The 19,348-nt window shown below is 37.9% G+C and overlaps 1 protein-coding gene across 1 annotated transcript in view; it reads right to left on the reverse strand.

The window, feature by feature from the left end:
* LOC108775896 (Protein tyrosine phosphatase 99A) overlaps positions 1-17,653 on the reverse strand; it is a 78,384-nt gene extending 60,731 nt beyond the window's left edge. The window contains exon 1 of the mRNA XM_018542360.1: positions 17,508-17,653. Within this exon, the coding sequence (XP_018397862.1) occupies positions 17,508-17,653 (146 nt within the window). The remainder of the gene's footprint in view (positions 1-17,507) is intronic.
* Positions 17,654-19,348: the final 1,695 nt, after the last annotated feature.

The following is a 19,348-nucleotide window of genomic DNA, read 5'->3' on the forward strand; positions in this document are numbered from 1 at the left end:
AATCGCATTTCTCGATGATTGCCGCATTAAATTAAAACTTTTCGTCAAATTGATTTCTTTTCGTTGATATTATTATCAAACTTGTGCACTACATTTGTATAAGGAAAAAATATTTTATTGTGGATTAACTGGAATTCTGGTAAAAAATAGACAATTCAGAATTCTGATTAACATAAGTCTACTAGATTTCTGGTTAAATCCATTAGAATTCTATAATATATAATAGTAAATTTAACCAAGAAAATGCTAAATGATTATCTCAACTAGAAAATTCTATAAATATATTTAATCAGAATTCTGAATGGCTCGTTTTCCACCAGAATACCAGATAATTCAACCAAATATTTTTTGTAATAAGTATATTCTAAGATTAAGATTATAAAAAAAATATTCTTTGTTAAAAATAATCGTTACTTAAAAGGCGAAAATAAATTGAGTAATCACTTTTCTTATCAATAGAATAATATGTTTCTGTATATATTTCTGTAACTCTTCACAATTTGGTATCGTTATATCGTCATTGCGCTTTTTTACCGTGTAACATGCGCAATAACAATATAACGATACCAACACTGTCGTTAAAAGTTACAGAATACAGGCACTGGGGTTTTATCTTTGTGATACAAGTCACTGCCGCGCAATAACTACATGGCTTCTTAATCTGTCAAACTGTCGATAAAGAAGTGGGTTGCGATCAAAAGAACGTACTCTCTTGCAGGGCCCGCTTGTCAATTTACTGAAATTGCGTTTTCTTTAGACGCCGATATAAAGATCGGTACGACATCCGAGCAAAGGAAACGAAATTTTTCTAATTAAAGAAAAATCTCGATACGCTTTTAACTATCAAGGAGCTTTTAACTGTCAAGTGTTGTAAAATTTATATAATTATACAATTTTATAGAACCACTTGTGTAGTTGTATTATGTTTTCTTCTTCATTAGGTCGTCGATTGATACGAAATATCAATCGTAATTTTAATAAATGAATTAAGATATTATATGCTGCAAAGTAATTACAACTGAAAGCGAACGATAAAAAGTAATTATCAAAGATGGAAACTCTATATGCAAACTAAATATTTACTTGATCTACTGTTCGCGCGCGTAGTACAATACGTGTTCCGCTTCGTCGAACAACTTCTTGCTTTGATTCGGCCAACTCTGGTGTTACATAGACGCCGCAAATAATAGCTGCTGGAGCATCCCGTGACGAGCATGCAATCTCTCTTTGTAATTGAGAAGCCGCCGTGGCATAGGTGTCTTGCTCAAGGATTTAACGGTAGATCGGTGTTAATTATTCCAATGTGTACTAATTGCCGATTCGGTGGATTATCTGGTTATCTACTCTGACTCGCCCGCTGTCCCCTGTTACCTCGTCTTACTCTTGCCTGTCTCCTCTCCCTCCTTCCTTCACTCCTGTGGCTTGTAGCAATCAACTGCTGCTACATGTGCGAGCTTAACGCGACACATAATCATACGTTATCTTCAAAATATGATATATAATATTTACAGTATCACAAAACTCTTATTATTTTCTTGATCTTAAAATTAGTTCTATTGCATTATACAATATACCATCAATGAAGATTTTTCTTAATTCTTATAAATGCAATAAGCAACTTAAATCAAATCAAACCTTTACTACAAACTTTATTAATACATAAGGTCATCATAAATTCCTCATCCTAAAATTCTATAATTATTCCTTGATTTCCAGACAAAATTTCATGAATTTCCCTGATGCTTTCAATATTAAAAAAATTTGATATTTTCGTTCTGAATCGGAAACCGTAAAATATTTTATAAAGGTAATTTAATTTAACATAGAAATATAAGTTTCTATTAATGTTGCTGACTCTGCTTGCATTTAATTAAGTTGATAATATTCCGAAACTGCGTAAGTTTAATGTACGTATATTAAACTTCTATAAAGATAAGAATTTTAATTTTCCAGAAAATTTTGTGAAATTCTAATATTTCTTTAATTTCTCTGACCGTATTTTTAATTTCCTTGATTTTTTTTGTTAATTTCTAATTTTATGGCAACCCTGATATATTTCTTTAAACTTCCACATATTTTACAAAATATCAAGAACTAAGTACGGAAAGAAAGGATATTTCGTTGAAATATCTATGGTATAAATTTAGCTAGATACAGATCTGAAAATAATTTCGTTGCACCAAAATAAGTAGGTAAAATGTGTAAACATTAATAACTGTAAAAATTTTAGCAACCAACTTGACCATGTTATATAGTTAGTTTGATGGTATAAAATTATTCTCAGATCTATTTATATCTAGTTAAATTTTTTAGATACTTCAGCAAAATTGTTCTTTTCGACTACAAGTTTCTGTCATCGTCAAGCATATTTTGATAGTGGATATCTGATGGTATTCGATTAAAGTAGATTTGTCGAATAAATATACGTGACATACTTAAACAGAGAAAACGATTATGCTGCATGAAAAGTGGTAGAATAATAATAGCCTGATATTAAAATCACCACGCTGACTTCGGTCAAAGGCGGTTAATAATAATTAATAAAAATGTGGGTAGAGCTAGATTATCTCGGCGTAATGAGGATTACTCCCATACCGTGTTATCGTTTAAAGAACACGATTTAAAGAATTAACCTACTTTCCTAACGAGCGGCCGAATGTGTTATTAGAAATTTGCCAAATGAGGCCGAACTCACCGAGCCGGAAAAAATATTCGCCGATAATAGTTCGATCTGCTTTTAATTGATTGAACGGCGAATTTTTGCGGCGGTCATCCTTAAAGCTAAAAATTAATATTAACGTCGACGGAACTGAAAGTAGCTGTTATACGTGAAGTTAAAAAGTATCCACAAGATTGCGACGGTAAGTAACAGTCAGAGAGGCAAACCGGTAAGATTCGCCGTAGACTAATCTTCTTGAATTTATGGACCAACCTGATAATGTCTTCGCTTTCCTTTCACCTTAATTCTAATCTCATCCTAGGGGTTGCCGTGATATCCCACGAGCATTTTTCCATTTCCACGTTTTTCACGTCCCCCCCAACTACTGCGCCGTCCCTTTCCATTTCCGGATCGCATTAAGCCTCCGAGCTCAGCGTACAATAGAATTTAACGTGACTATTGTTATCGATCTTGCGTAATAATGGCAAATATACGGCCACCTATTCCTTTAAAATTACTTATTTCGCATTTCTCCCTTCATTTATCCGCGACTTTATCCGTGCATCTACTTACATTCGATGCAATCTTCCTATATTCAGCTCTGTAACTCTCAACCGGCACATTACAGCGTCGATTGGAGCATTTCCATCAAACAGAGAATTAGATAAAATTACTGTTGATAGAAGGATAAGATTGTAGCGGTAAACGCATGCAGCAGAATTTGTGAAATAAATACCGATTCGGAGGAGAAGGAGAGGGAGGGTCTTTTGTCACCGGAGATAACCTCCGGCCCTTTCTTTCCGCCGCACCTGTCAAACAACGTGAACATCAACCCTCGCTTGACAATGGAATTTCATTTACATTTATGGACGACGACGCGCGCGAGCGAATGGCGGGGCGCGAGTTGTAATGTTGCTTGGTCGACGCGACGCGTCCGCAACCGGCGAGGTAAATGCGCGCGACGAACAACGGCGCTCGTTAAAAATTGAATCTATTTGCGCGTTGGGGCTTGAAATTCAAATTCGACGAGAAATATCCATGGCTGGCCGTGTGCTCGAATTCTCTTCCGTGTTATGTATAATCGATAGATCCATCGAACGTCGATCTCCCCGTGTCGCCGATGCGCCCGATTGCCCGCCCCCCGTGTCGGTTGGTCGGCTCCATTTGACAGGGAGAAATGATGCCGGAGCGAAAATATTACATTACGCGGGATTTTGGGAGATTAAAAGTACCGCCGACGGCTGAAAAAACGTGGCCCCGTTCCGTCCGCGCTACCACCTTCGATTTTCATGGAAAAGTTCAGAGCGGCGAGCGAGAGCGAGAGAACGCGCGTGAGCCGCGTGGCACCGTTAAATAAATTAGCTACGCGCGTACCGTGGCGCGGAGCACGAAATGTATATCGCGTTAAGCGAGCGGAATTTTTCAGAACGCCACGGAATTTTTCATTTTACGACAAAATGCCTTTGACTCGGTTATCTACGGATTGTTACGCGTCACCACTACACGAATATGATTCATTTTTCTTTCTTTTTCAGAAAAGATTGAAAGAAAGATGTCTTGCGCGCGCACATGTGACGGCGTAATTTTTGCGCATTCGTTTCGTCTCGTTTAATAAAGATTTTTATCTTTAAAGAACGTACATTGAATCCCCGTGACGCCGTTATGCTATAATGAAAGACAAGAGCAGTTTGTGTTTCCCATGTTCGACAAACTTCTCCGTCTTGCTTCTCACTTATGTTAGTTTCCATTCCTCTCGTCAGCGCGAATATGCATGTCGGGCGTTTGTGTTAAGAGCAGTATGCACGGCAACAGCTCGACCGTATGTTCCGACAACGACGGAGAATCTTAATTAAATTTTCCTACATTTATAATTACGAGATATTTAGTATCTGGTATTACGAGTAGAAACAAATTAATGTAGTTCGTCGCAAAAGGGAAGTTATTCCGTTCTCGTTTACGGCGGGTAGAATTTCACAGGAGAGAGAGCGAGAGAGAGAGAGAGAGAGAGAGAGAGAGAGAGAGAGAGAGAGAGAGAGAGGAGAGGGGTAGGGAAGAGACTTTTTTCTCTAAGCCGTGACTTTCCGGCAACTTCGAATGAATCGTCGTCCGTGATCCCTAAGTTCCTGACAAAGTTTCGAATATTGACGAGCACGACGATCGTACACGCGCGGTTAGAAAGTAACGTGGCGGTTTAATCTGCACTTCGAATGGATTAATCGCGGAAGCCGGTGGTACCGAGGAGACGGTTTCTGGTTGCTAGGCGACAGAGTATAGTAGTTAGGACGAGCGTGAAAGCCCCTGTGTCCGTAGTCTGCTAAAGTCTGGAGCCCCCGTGTCCCTTAATTCTAAGCTACCTAATCTGAACGCTACGAGTCAGCTCAGGATAATTAAACGTTCGCCGTACGCTCGCGCGTTTTTACTTCTGCAAAATCGACCCTCGTGCGAAACGACAGGAACAAATTGGAAAAGAATTCTTACTCATCGGGGATGTTTAACGGTGTGACATTTAATTCGATATTGGATTCGAAATATATCCGCCGTAATTGTCCTGCAAACGTGCGGATTGAATGCGCTTTCGAACCGATTATCCAATTGTCCATGTTTAAATAATCTTTATCCGGCGTAAAAAAAGAACAGCAAAAATATATACGGATTAAAACCTGAAATAAAAGTGTCTACTTTTTTTTTACTAATACTATTAAAGTCACGCTAATGACCTGAATTTTATATCAGTTAGCTTAAAATAATTTATGTACCTATAGTTTTTAACAAATATCTATCTATCGCCAAATAAATGCGCTTTAGTTTTTTTCCGTTGTTTAACGTCTGTTTCTATTAATGTAAATTAACTTAACTTAAATGTCGGTTCAATTTACTCAGCTTTTTCTAGTTCTAATAATTAGAAAAACATGAGGAGTAAACTGTGAACTCCGAAATTATTAAGTTTAAATTGATCTACATTTTAGTGGAGACGGGAATAAATTATTAAAATCTCGTATTACATTACGCTCATTACAACAAGGAAATCTGTACGATACATAATCTCATACTGTTCCCTCGATTAGTGCCTGTACCAGTTATATGGTGGCGTGTAAGATACGTAAGGCGAAAATTAACTGACGCAGTGGATCCCCGAAAACGTGAAGTCCAACCTGGGCTCGTTAAAAACGCATAATTTGGCCGAGAAGGCGAGAGGGCGTAAATTCCATAGGCACTAAGGGAAACGAGATAGCGAGCTTATGTTGCGGGAAGAGGGAGGAGGATTTCGCGCAGGAAAGGGAAGCGAAAGATCGAAAAAACGTAGCGGAAGTTACGAGGCAGGAAAAGGGAACGAACGACTGGGCACAATCCTGTGGGTTACTTCCAGCACATATTTCCGTGTTAATGACAATTATTGTTCAGCGGATATGCCAACCTAGGCAGAGAGCTCGTAGATAATTATATTATTTCTACCATTATAGAACTTGTTCTTTCTTTTTTCAAAAATGATGAAATTGTCGATATCGCTATCGAGTATTATTGTAGCACATGAGATTACGACACAATATTGCTTTAATGATGATATCTTAAGATTAAAGATATATAAGTGTTGTACCATATATATACCAAACAAAAACTAGTTACACTTTCGTAAAAAATAATACATTATAATTTTATGATTATATTATAATTAAACTACTCACATAATCACATCGGAAAAAACGTTGTCAATTAATTATTAACAGTTTCGTTATTGTTCTTATGAAAATAGTTTTTTTTATCGTGAAACATTTTTTTACAAAGCATTACCGTTTCTTTGGTAAACAATCAAATTAGTTACAATAGCCTGCAATACAATCGGGCTGTTTGCTCTGATTTTCATTGCACTGCATATTGCAACAATTTTTAAGGATTCTCGACGTGTTTACCCGTACCTGTAATCTAATTAATCGGACAACATACAGCCCACCAACGTATACGAGAGGCCGAGGGCAATTCGAGCTGGTATCCCAAAGGAGCAGATAAGACCGTTGAAATATCGACAGCGGCTGAAGGGTGTATAGCGGTCGAGACAGAGAGATAATCCTCCGGAGAGCTTCCCGCCATGGAGCTTAACCAGTCAGAGATAATCACCGTAAGGCAGCACTACACCGCGTAAAACGGTATCGACGTCGGCGATCGTCTCGAATTTCAACGAGACCGCGAGGAAGATTCGTCGGCGAGCCCTCTCACCCCCGTCTATTGCGAGAAGGATACTCGATTCCCCAGGTCCTTCCATCCTCTCTTTCACCGCTAAATGCGGTGTCCTTGCTACCGCGTTCGTGACGGTTCCACCGAGAGCCGAGTTCCGAAACTTTGGAAACCGCTTTAAGAATCCACGAATATCATTAAGTATCTTACAAGTGGATAATCCACGGAGATTAATGCAATGCCGTGTCTTACCGCGTTATTGAAAAAATGCCCACGAAAAAAGATAAGACAAAATAGGATAACGGTAATCAGTTTAAGGCTCGCTGGCTAGACGAGACAATAGAAATTTCTCTTATCGTAATTAGAAGTTACGCATTGCTGAAAGTAGAGCGTGTATCTGTGAGGCTGATGTGTTTCAAAGAATTTTCATTTAATCGAGAAGAAAGAGAGAGAAAGGACTGATTTGTCGTATTCAAAATATGGAAGTGAGTTTTCTCTTCCGGAATAATAAGATCGACGATAATGGTCGGGCTTTATTACCTTATCTCGGCAAATGAGATTCACCGACGGAATGAAAATAAATCACATCGCGAAACGGTGTTGTAAGACATGATAAAAGCCCAGAAAATTAATTTCAACAATTCCGTCGAACCGTCAAATTAGAGATGTGTACGTTAAAGATGGTATATCTTCGTCGTGTCGCGAAACACGTGATATATTTCTAATATGCCACTAATAAATCACTGGATCGAACTGATGAGATGCGCGCGCGCGTACTATTTGGAATTTACGCGAGCAAAACCAGCGGCGGTGCACGCTGTAGCGTAATATGACCGCAAGGTGCATTAGATTAATGATAGTGATATGGCAAATCGAGATTATCAGTATATTTGGAATTTTCTATTAAAAATATTTACATTCATATAATTCGGAACAGTTAAAAAAAATGAAAAAACTATTTTCTATGCTTGTGAATATTAATCCTGCAGCTGACATTAGAATCTGTAACACAATTATAAAATTGCCGCAAAAATCAGGTAAATTATGTCAGAGAAATTAAAAACGGTCACGGAAATTAGGGAAAGGTGAAGGGGTTTTGTACAATTTTCCAGAAAATTAAAATTTTTATCTTTAAAGAAGTTTGATATATGTATATTACATTTGTATGCAGTTTTGGAATGCTACTAACTTAACAATTAAAAATGCAAACAGAGTCAACAAGCATTAATAGTAATTTACATTGTTACGTTAAATATTGATCTCTCAACAAAGTATTTTCCAAATTAAAATAAAAGTACATAAAATATTATTGAAAGTTAGAGAAAATCATAAATAATTTTGACTGGAAATCAAGGAAATTGTGAAAGTTTAAGATAATAAGGAATTTGTGATAACCTTTTTTCATCATTATTAACACTGGACGAGACTCATTTAATTTATGTTAATTAAAAGGCATTGATTAATTTCAAGGAACCAAAATAATTTTCATCAGAAAAAATGAGAAAGAACATGCGAAATATATTTTATAAAAAGAGTAAGAATAATTCAAATTTGCAGATACACCATAAAGAAAATTGAATCGTTCGACATTTTTAACATTTTAAAAAAATTTGTAATTGAGTCAATCCAATAAACTGAATAAATCCAGCTTCGGAAGGTTAATCCTAATAATTACATCGTATTTAAACGGTCTCTGACGATTGAATAAAAATATTGCAGAAGATAACAGTTAATAAATAAGCTTGAATCTCTGGTAAAAGTATTTCTTAATATAATATTTTTTATTCATATTTGTTCAAAGATTAAACCTGATATCTGCACGGCCGGGCAACGCGGGCATAATATAAAGGAGATTAAAACGCCGCGGTCCGGTTATGATTCAGTGTCCCGCTGAACATTTTTCCACGCGCGGCAATAGCGAAGAGTTAATATACGGATTAATATGTTCGCGCGACGGCTGTTAACGCCGCTTGGCCATTTCGTGCCGCAGATATGCAAACGAATCTGGTCAAGTTGGCTTATCGCATCATCGATTTTCGACCGGTGCATTTAGTGCCGCGCGCTGATAATAAAGTCGGCGAGAGTCGATGATCGGGAAAAGTCACAACCGGACATAAACCGGTGCCCACCGCCGCGCCGTCGCCCGACAGGTAGATAAACGCTCGAAATCGACCTCGCACGAACGTTTATCACATTTCTCTAGCCCCTTAAATCGCGGGTATCACGTACGCGTTTCAAACGGCTCGGAGAAACGTATGGGAGGGCTATGGCGAGACGAGCTTTTGCTTTAACAAATCTTCCGAAGACTCTTCTGAACCGAGCAATTCGCCTCTAGCGAGATGAAATCTCTTAGAAGCTCTTAATTCTCTTTATCTCAATCCTCTTTATCCTCTCAAAAATTATCTGAAACTATGAATAAAGGACAGCTTTAATCACTTAGCGAGTCGAGAAGAAAATTGCAAAAATGCGCACGAAAAATGAAATGCTCAATGGTTTTAGAATTTCAAGATTAAACGCACACAACATACGTTGATTAACTTATACAAACAGTGTACCGTTATACGAATAAAATGTTCGGTTTTTATTACAGAGAGAAATAAAATTGGAAATTCTTTCCGCGCCATATTACGGGTATAATGCTTAAGTGATTAAAACAATTATCCGACTTATCAGTCCACAAGTATTAGCGGTGGTAAAAGTGCCCGTGGAGAGCACCAAAATTCCTGAATCACGTGGGAGAAGTTTTCCAGAGAAAAGCGCTATTACGCCCCGGCGAATTTTATGGCGAACACGGTTACACCACCACATCGATGCCGTTCGCGCGTGGTCGACGCGACGCGACGCGGCGCGCGAAAACACCTTGAAAATCTCGGCCGATGAACGGCGCGCCAAACCGTCGAGGATGGAAAAAGGAGCGGACACGAGGAGATGGGACCGACCGAAGCTGAAAATGTTGTGTGTGTGTATATATCCAGCACGATAAAGTAGGCATTTAAACGCGTCAAATAAATCGTACCGTAGCCAATAAATCTCAGCCACGTTCTCGGTCCGGCCGATCGCCTCGCGTTTCGTTACGAACGGCCTTTCGTATCCCTTTATGGCTGTTCGTTACGACGTTAAGAGCGCCGTTAGCCTCTGCCACACGAGCGAGTTTTCCCTCGTTGTGCGTCCCGCGAAATTTCCCGCGCGTAATTTTTGACTTGGTCTTTTTTGGCAGCCGTGAAATTGGCCAGCTTCGCGTCATGTTCCACCCAACGCGCTATATCCGTGCTTTTCTCCGTACTTTGGTTTTAAATCATTCTGAAGGATAACAGCGCGTAGTCGCGTCTCGGCAACGTCTTTGAAGGTCCGCAACGAGGGTGCGGCTCTCACAAGCGCGCTTAATTAAAAGGTCTTGTTTATTCAGAAGGTTGACACTACATGTGCAAACATAGAAGCGATATGGTCCGTCGTATAATTCATGTATCTCTATACCACGTTAAAGCACTGGTAGAGAAAAATTTGGCCTTAATTTTACTTTATAGAAATATTCGTTAATTGCTGGAGAAACCGGTTTAATAAATGTTTCATCAAGTTGTTGGCTATTTAAAACGTAAAAGATATATCAGTGCAATCTTAATTTTAACTCTCTGTCTACAGTTATTTTTATCCAACGTGTGTCTTTTTTATATCCAAGTTTTTTTCATTATTCCACACTAGAAGAAGAGTCTGATTGCATTAATTGGAATCCTGATTAAAAATGAACAGAATTTTCTGGTTAAATCTATTATAATTCTATTTCAGACAATCAGAATTCTGACTGATGTGATCAAAATCCTCTAGTTCGTTTATTTTCAATTAGATATTTTTCTCAGTGTAGGCTTTCGAAAAAAATCAGAGTTACTTTTCAAAAGCTCTATTATGTTATCTGTTTTTAATTTTTAAGTATCAAAATCTTTATGTAATAAAAATTAAAATTTGGGCTCAAATAAAATTTTTTTTTAGCAAAAATGAAGTTTGTGCAAAAGATCTAAATTGTAGAAGGTTAAAAATAAAAAGTAATAAATCGGAAATTAATATTACGTTCGATTTGTATATCGTAAAATCGATATAATTATACTATTACTAAAACAGTTATTAATTTCAAGGATGCTGGACACATTATTCAGAGACACAAACGGTATCGCGAGAAGAGAACGGCATTGCGTGTAATTCTAAATGTTGTTATCGCGCTGAGAATCCGACTGAGATATCCTGGTCTTTTCTACGGAGTGACTCTCCAGAGAATCCAACCAATCAGGAATCTTATAATTAAGTTTTCTGTCTAATTTTCACAATAGCCGATTAACCGGGCGGGCGTTGGAACGCAGGTCTGTACACATAAACATATAGCAACAATCGCACACAATTTCAGAAATTACACCTCCTACTGGTGCACAACGGGCGAGATGCCTCGTAGAAGATAAAAGATTCGCGGCGAAGGCGGCAGAATCCCCGTGAGATTTTCGACAAGGATCAGAACGGTTTCTCTTTAATCTCGTTTTTTCGTTCCCGCCGCATCAATCTTACTCTCGAAAAGCACGTTGCATTTATGGATTTTAATAACAGAACGGCTTTTAACGGAAGCTGATGATCTTTTCCGACGATGACGTAATTGACGCAACGTGCGAGAAAAGGAAATGTAATGATATTGCGGCAGTATCGGCAATAATTTCCGTTTTGTTTCCACGCCAAACATTTCAGAATTTTCCGCAATTTTTGATTGCTGCGAAAAACTAAATCAAAACATTTCTAGCAAACCGAGTTATCATGCACAAAAAAGCATCGCCAGTAAAATGTATGACATATGACCTGTGAAATATTTAAATTATACATATTGCATTTTAACATTTTATATTTTGACCCGGACATTACATTAAATTGTAACATAATTTGAAAGTTTTGTGTCCTCTCTCTCTCCCTCTCTCTTTCTCTCTCTCTCTCTCTTTTTCTCTCTTTCCCCTCTCTCTCTCTCTCCCTCTCTCTGTGCATTTATACATATTTTTAATTTCATACGCAACATACGTTTCATTTTTCGTTGAAACAGCGTTGCGTGTTTTATTTTTCGAAACTAGAACAAATATTGATTCTTCTAACTCGACACTGCTAAAATGAGAGTTAATATATTTCTCTAAAATATTTAAGATTATAGTCGTCGATATATTACATTCACTCTGTGATATTGAATTTGAATTTAAATTTTATATAAAACACCGCATATAGAAGCAAAGCTACTTAGAACAGCACGTTCTAAGATTAATTGTAATAAAATAACTATTATACGGATTCGCGAAAGACCAATTATTACATGTCATCGCACGCGAGTATTTTTATGAAAGGTGATTTTATTAGGAGCACGGATGTCGGTTTCGGATGTCGGTAATCGTGATACATATATCACTCGCTACGGGATTAATCGTTTATCGGAAAACTAATCAAGTAGCAGGATGGAAGTACGGGTTATGAATTAATCCCAGCATCCGTTATTCAAACACATATACGTGATCTCGTAAATGCGCCTGGGTCAACGTCGAAATTATATATTCGGTAAGTGCAAGGAGTTTTTCATACGTTCGAGTTCTTAATCCAGCGTCAGCTGCAAAATTCGCCTCGTAATGGCCGAAAGAAGACGCAGGATTGGATAGAGGGAGAGAGAGAGAGAGTGTGTGTGTGTGTGTGTTTGTGTGTGTGTGTGTGTGTGTGAGAGAGATCTACAGCGTTTCGACGCGTGATCAACGACGTCACGTATCTCGCATTACCTTTCACGACGCTGCGAAGAACAGTTTACGGCCCCGGAATTAAGGCACAGAGTTAACGTCAGCCGATTATGTTGGGTCGCGTTTGCGCTAGTCTTAATTAATCCTGTTCACTTATTCCAGACTTTCACAGCCGACTCGAGCTGATACGCTACATTTAATCCGCGGTCTTTGGCGGAAAGAGATAACGTTACGCCGTTAGCTCTTTTTTCCAATATCTGAGAGGAAAAGAGGAAGGAAGAAGAAAGATGTATAAGTTTCTTAATAAGTATCAGCGATATTTATTATACACATTAATGAATGTATTATTCACGAAGTTATATATAAAAAGAATAATTTTGTAGAGGTAGATTTAGATACACTAAAAAAGAAAAAAATATATTCATTTATAATTAAATTAATTTAGCTGTCTTTTTATTTCTTTTTCTTTTTTTTAGGAATATATTTATTTAAATCAAATATAATATGTTTGACTAAATTGATTTAATCAATGAACAATTCTTTTTTTCTCGGTGTAGACATAGAATTGAAAATAATTTTATGTCGATCAAAATAATTATGTAGGACGCTCAAATTTGTTATTGAATCTTAAAACTTTTTGTTGCATGACTCATTATGCTTGAGATTTCTATGTAATTATTTTGGTAGTCCAACAGAATTATTTTTAGATCTGTATCTAGTTAAATTTTTACTTCAGCAAAACTGTTCTTTTCCTCCCGGATTTTGCTACTATTAATTCAAAAGCGGGATTTTTCGACGGGCATCTATCTCTCGACGTTGGGCGTATAAAGCCACCATCAGTAACGCAATATTTCCGCGAGAGCGTATATATATTACACATCTGTTTCCTACCTCTGAAAAATTTCTTGTAAGATAGTTGCAGCTTATAAAATTGGAAATAAGCCTGGCAAAAGTCTTTAAGGAGCCACGAAAGTAGACGTCATTTTTTCTCTAAAAATTAGCCTTCCGAGCTTTTTCTATTGAGAAATCTGGACCTTTATAAGTAAAATAACATTCACGCGTGTGCATGCGATGTCGCGAGATAGAGTGCTCTCTTTGTACAACATTGAATTTAATCGTCGAATTTAATAAAAATGTCTGACAAAAACTGAAGCGTTTCCCGGGCTATTATTTGCGCGACGTACAATGAAATACTCATTTAACGCTCGTTAAATGCACTCGCTGAGTGCCTGCAGCGCGTACGTCTCCGCAGTGAAAAGTCGAAAAGGCCTTCCTCGATTTATCCGGTTGCAAAACTGAAAGTCAATCCTAACCAGAAACTGAGCCACGAGAAGTGGAGCTCTGACTGCACATGAGTGCAGTGCGAGCGAGACAAAAGTAATTAAAAGTCGCAGGTCGTGCACGAGCTGTAAACGAGAGCGCAGGCTTTCTCGGTGTCGGTGGGCTTGCGCGAAATTGGAATTCCATTTTAATACGTTTAACAAAACGCGGGAAGATTAAGCGGAGGAATCCCGGGAAATTGATCGGCCGCCCACGGGGGACACCTAACACACTAAGATCGATAGTCCGTCCCGTCTAATAAACGCGGTCGCGGCATTTATTCCTCGCCACTTTTCTGATATTACGGAGATAAATGATCGGCGACGTGGGGCCCGTGGTGGGCCGGGGCAGGAGAGGGAAGGGGAGAAAAGAGGAGAGGAGGTGGCGCGGTGCACCCGGATGTTGTCCGAATACGTCGCCGTTTGCACGGAATGCACGTTGCAGTGGCAAATTGAAAACGTGTTTGCCCGTGTATAACGTGTATACATTTAAGTTTCACAAATGTTTTTTAATCCGAACATATGTGGCAAATGGTTACTAAATTGCAAGGGAGGCCGGCACACGCCTCCAGAAGTGGGATGTGCACCGCGTATTTTTGTAAGTTACTGGTGTTTTAAGTGTTTTCCGTGTGTGTGTATGTGTGTCGCTCGCGATTTTCACTGATAATACCGCAGTGCAATAATACACTACATTAGATATCAAAAGGGCAATCCAATTTCTTGAATTAAATAATATTTTATTATTTTTTTTAACTTCCATACATGTCAAAATGTAAATCAAATCATTTCTGCGGTCAGTTTCAAAGTAAACATTCAAATTAATACATGCATTTCAATAAATAATAAACTAACGTTGAATAAAATTTAATTATATTTTCATGAGTTAAATTATTTAACTCAATTTTTAATTAAATTAACGACATATTCACTAGGAGATCAATAGGAATAATTAAAAATAACTCATATTGAACGTAATTTGACATTATGAACTGAAAATTTAACAGTGTAATCCATATTTTCTGACGAGTATTATGTTTTCGTATTGAAGAATTTGTGATGCCAGCGGGATTATATACGACCGTCGGAAGGTGTTGGCTGCGTGTCGACGTCATTTCCAGCTGGAAGATCGGTGAGATGCCATTGCAAGGAGAACCTCGTCAAAACGGCGGTTGATTTCCGCGAAGATTAATAATCTTCGAACGATTGTGCAGTCCGTCTTCCCTCTCTCTCTCTCTCTCTCTCTCTCTCTCTCTCTCTCGCTTTCGCTCTTGCTCTTTCACTTGCTCCTTTCGCGGCTGAACGAAGTTCGACCGAACTTTATTATAAAACTAATATTTTCCAAGTTCTATGAGGTATTACGATAGTTTTCTGAAAGGGCCTGCCAGCCCGAGCGGCAAGGCGAAATGGTTCGCGGGGCGAAACTTCAATATTCGGCGACCATAACGACACCGACTGATATATTATTTCCTACAACTTCTACTCTCAGGGTTTTGTCTGCTTCGCGACCGGAAGAAAGGGAAGAAAGCCCCCGCGCGGGGCGGCGGTAGCCGGGCAGTCGAGACATAGGGGTGGAAAAAAGAAAGAAAATGGAAACTTGATTAAGAATTCCATCCGCTCGTAGTCTCGCGCGAGCATTCGCCTTCCAGGGAACGAGAGAACCGCGATGCTCCGCGTTGCGTAGCGAAATGAAAGTCCGGCAATGTGAGGATTTAATAATAAAACTGTACCGACATTTTTATTTCTTTTTCTCTCCATTTTATTTCTTTTTTCCTTTCAAAGATAGAGAAGCTCGGGCGGTACAATGCATCGATCGAATTAACTCATCGTTACATCGGAATCGAAACGTGAGTTCAGTGACGACGACCATGGGGTATCGATGTGCAAATTAATCCTTTCGGTATGACCAGGTCGAAACGCGGAGTGCTCATAGTTGATCGAGGTACAGGTTCACAAATACATAGCTAACGGTCGATAGAAACCAATTTTACTAGGCTTTACGTTATTATATAAAGAGTATATCATCGACTGAATTTTTTAAATCGATGAAAACTTGCCAAATTCTATAAAGAGAGTAGAAACACATTTTTTTTTTTTAATAAAAATATTCTAAAATAAGAAATTCAATTCTTTAAATGTTCTTTATACGAAGAGAGTTAATTATAACGTACAACATTTCTATAAATGATTGTAAATAAAGAGAACAAATCTGACATTATCAGAACTCATTGAATCTAACAGCATTTTTTTTCAATTTGTGCAGACGTTAAAACAGAACTTCTGATTTTTTATTCATGTATTCCTGTACATGCATTCAATATTTGCAATCTCTTTTTTAGATTCGAGAAAATTATTCTCGAAGGAATTAACAAACATAATAACGAATTATTATAAAAAAGAGGGAAACAACTTTTCAGCCATTTATTATTTTTTTTTTTAACAGAAAATCTTCCATTTTCCTAGGAAGAAATATTCGCCACTCACAAACGTATAGTCCTAAAAATTAAGCGTAGATTTTTTATTTAAGATGAGACTAAATGAAAAATCGAAAAATCGTGCTCTTTATTTCAGCGTTTTACGTTTTTTTTTTATTCAACCTTAATCTTTCTATATATTCCTCTTTCTCGTATTCGCGATTTCCATATTCGCAGCAGTTTTACAGAACGTACCGCCGTGAGTAGCTACATTCGTGTATATATAGTTTTCGCTGTATATATTATATTGTTTATATACCACACAATGGTACGAAAATATTTTTCCAGTTTTATGCGTTATTCTGGCGTTTTTACATTTTTGTTCTAATACGACGTATATATTGCAACGCCGGTAGTTTGGCTTTACCGGCGGTATCGAAGGGGAAATTCGTGGGTAAACGAAAAGGTGATGTAGCGATGGGAAGTCGGTCGCGGGGTCAAGAGACCCAGCGGAACGGGTTGGATGGAAGAGGGAAGAGATAACGGAACCGAGAAACGCGGCGGAGAACAAAGGGTGCTTATCGACACCGCGGTTCTTATCCTCGGTAATTCCTTTTATTTTATCCGTTTCTTCTTTCATCCCCTAACGCGAGTGAGGACCACGAGAGTCGGGCCACCAGTCGTATCCGTAAGATAATCAGGCTGAGATCTACTCGAGCGTAAACCGACCTATTTCTGGGAGTATCCCGCAGGTGCGCCGATTTTTTTCCTATTGAAAAATGTTTTCCCCATCAGGGAAAGGCGACATTAATTCACTCCGGCGTAGCAATTTGCTCAACTTCCGCGAGAAAGCGACAGTGGCACGTCGTGGAAATCAACAGTAAAGTTTAGTGACTGACGTCACGACGCGCGACGTAACTCCTAAACGACATTACGGGGAAAGAGGACTCGCTAGTTAAATCGATTGAATTAATTTTTTACTTTAATCTTTGCATCTCTCTATGTGTACAAGCTCGCAACGCGATGGCGACAACATCACTACGTCAATTTATCACATCGATTTCCATCTTATTACTTGTTTTCAAAAACTACGCTCTTTTAATATAATATTTATAATTTCCGAGTTATCTGAGTAAAATCAGAATACCAGAGTCGGCGAGTTGACTTGAGTAAGGGATCTTTTTTCGTGTGAGTCAATATTTAACGTACTTACCGGGTGTAGATGACGTACTGCGAAATTGGAGTGTTGTGGGAATTAACGCCAGGTGCCCACGATATATTCACGGCTTTGGATGTGTAACTTATGACGAGTGGTCGCTCCGGTGGATCAGGCACGTCTGAAAGCAGAAATTTTATCATTCGCAACGTTGTTGTGCAACTCATGGAAACCGTCGAATCGTCGAAAATTTCGCGGATTACTAGATAAAATTTTCGCGATTATTAACCAAACAAATAGTTATGCACACGATACGGCAACTACTTAGGAAAAGCATCACTTTGAAGTAGCTGTATACACGAACACGACGCGTTTACAGTATAACGTTAACTCGCTCCAGTTCCTTAAACTGAAATTTATTTTCCCGAAAGTTGGAGTCACGTAGGTATTTCTTACAGACATTTGTATCGGTATCGACATGTAACGCAAACACAAGCTTTACACGAATACTTATAATATCCATATTTCTGAAACAATCTTGTCACGATAAAGAAAGGCTTGCAATGTTCCATTGATCATGTCGACAGTTTTAGTCGTATTAGATTTTTCTTTCAAATATGTCTTAAATATTAAATTGTTGCATATAGATTTGTTATAATTATAAATAAAATATAAACAATTTTAAATATAAAAATAATGAAAAAGAAAAAAGGCTTACGAGCCAAAAGACTTTTTTGGCTCGTAGCCCTTTTTCTTTTTCATTATTTTTAAAATTATTGAGCTTTATTACAAACATATTTTAATTTTAAATATAATTTAATTTATGATTAAATCGATTTAGTACATAAAACAAATTATGATTTTTCTGAATGTAAATACGATCAAATTGATTCAAACTAATGTGGGACTATTTGAATAAAGTTAAATTATTGAGATATCTAATTTCAAATATAAATCAAATTTACGATTAGTTTAATTTAACATAGATAACAAATTATGATTCTTCTGGATATGAGTACGTTTAAATTAATTCAAATTAATATAAAAGTAAAATTTAAATTTAAATTACTAAGATATCTAACGTGTGATTATAAATCAACACAATGCGGCGTATAACAAACATTACTTTTTTATACGATGTGTAAGATGCACGTAATTATGGAAATGCCTCACTTGATAGGTTTTCATCCGCTTTGATGGTTTAGTAATTAGGCCTCAGATCCAGGCTTCATTACGGAAAAATCAATCGCGAAATAGTTTTTTGTGCGGGCCACATTTATTTATCACGAAACGAACAACGTCGTTCTTAAAAAATATCGCATACGAAAATGTACAAAAATATTGTGGTATACGTTACGCGCGTACATATATTATAAATTTTCCTACAATAAATTCCAGTAATTCGTATGTGAATACGTTTCGAGAATAAAGGCTCAGCATCATTCTCGATGCAAGCGAAAAAGCGAAAAAGTCACAAGATGCGTTAGGAAGACAATAAATTCGAGAACTGAATTTAGGTAAAGCAAAGTTAAAAATAAAAATCATTATTCAGTTTGCAAGTTCTTGAACTTCATTTACAATTTTGCTTGTTAAATATTAACGTATATCCTGCAGACGCTCGTGTCGTAAACGTGACGTACCCAGTCGAATACAACTCTTCTCTTCTCGCCGAAGTTATTCGCGCGAAAGAGAAGGGAACACCACCGATCATGGTCTCGGCGCCGCGGCGGCGGCCGCATCGGATAAGGCTCGGGCGGGCGTTTAATATGCACCGGCGTGCGGCGCGGCGAAATATAACATTGCGCGCACGTTGCATAAGATCATAAATGAGAGCAGGGACCTCCAACCTCTCAGGATGGAGTCGTCATCCTTTTCTGACCTCGCTCTACGCGGCCTTT

The sequence above is a fragment of the Cyphomyrmex costatus genome, unplaced genomic scaffold (genome assembly GCF_001594065.2).
Source record: "Cyphomyrmex costatus isolate MS0001 unplaced genomic scaffold, Ccosl1.0 scaffold33, whole genome shotgun sequence".
Taxonomy (NCBI): domain Eukaryota; kingdom Metazoa; phylum Arthropoda; class Insecta; order Hymenoptera; family Formicidae; genus Cyphomyrmex; species Cyphomyrmex costatus.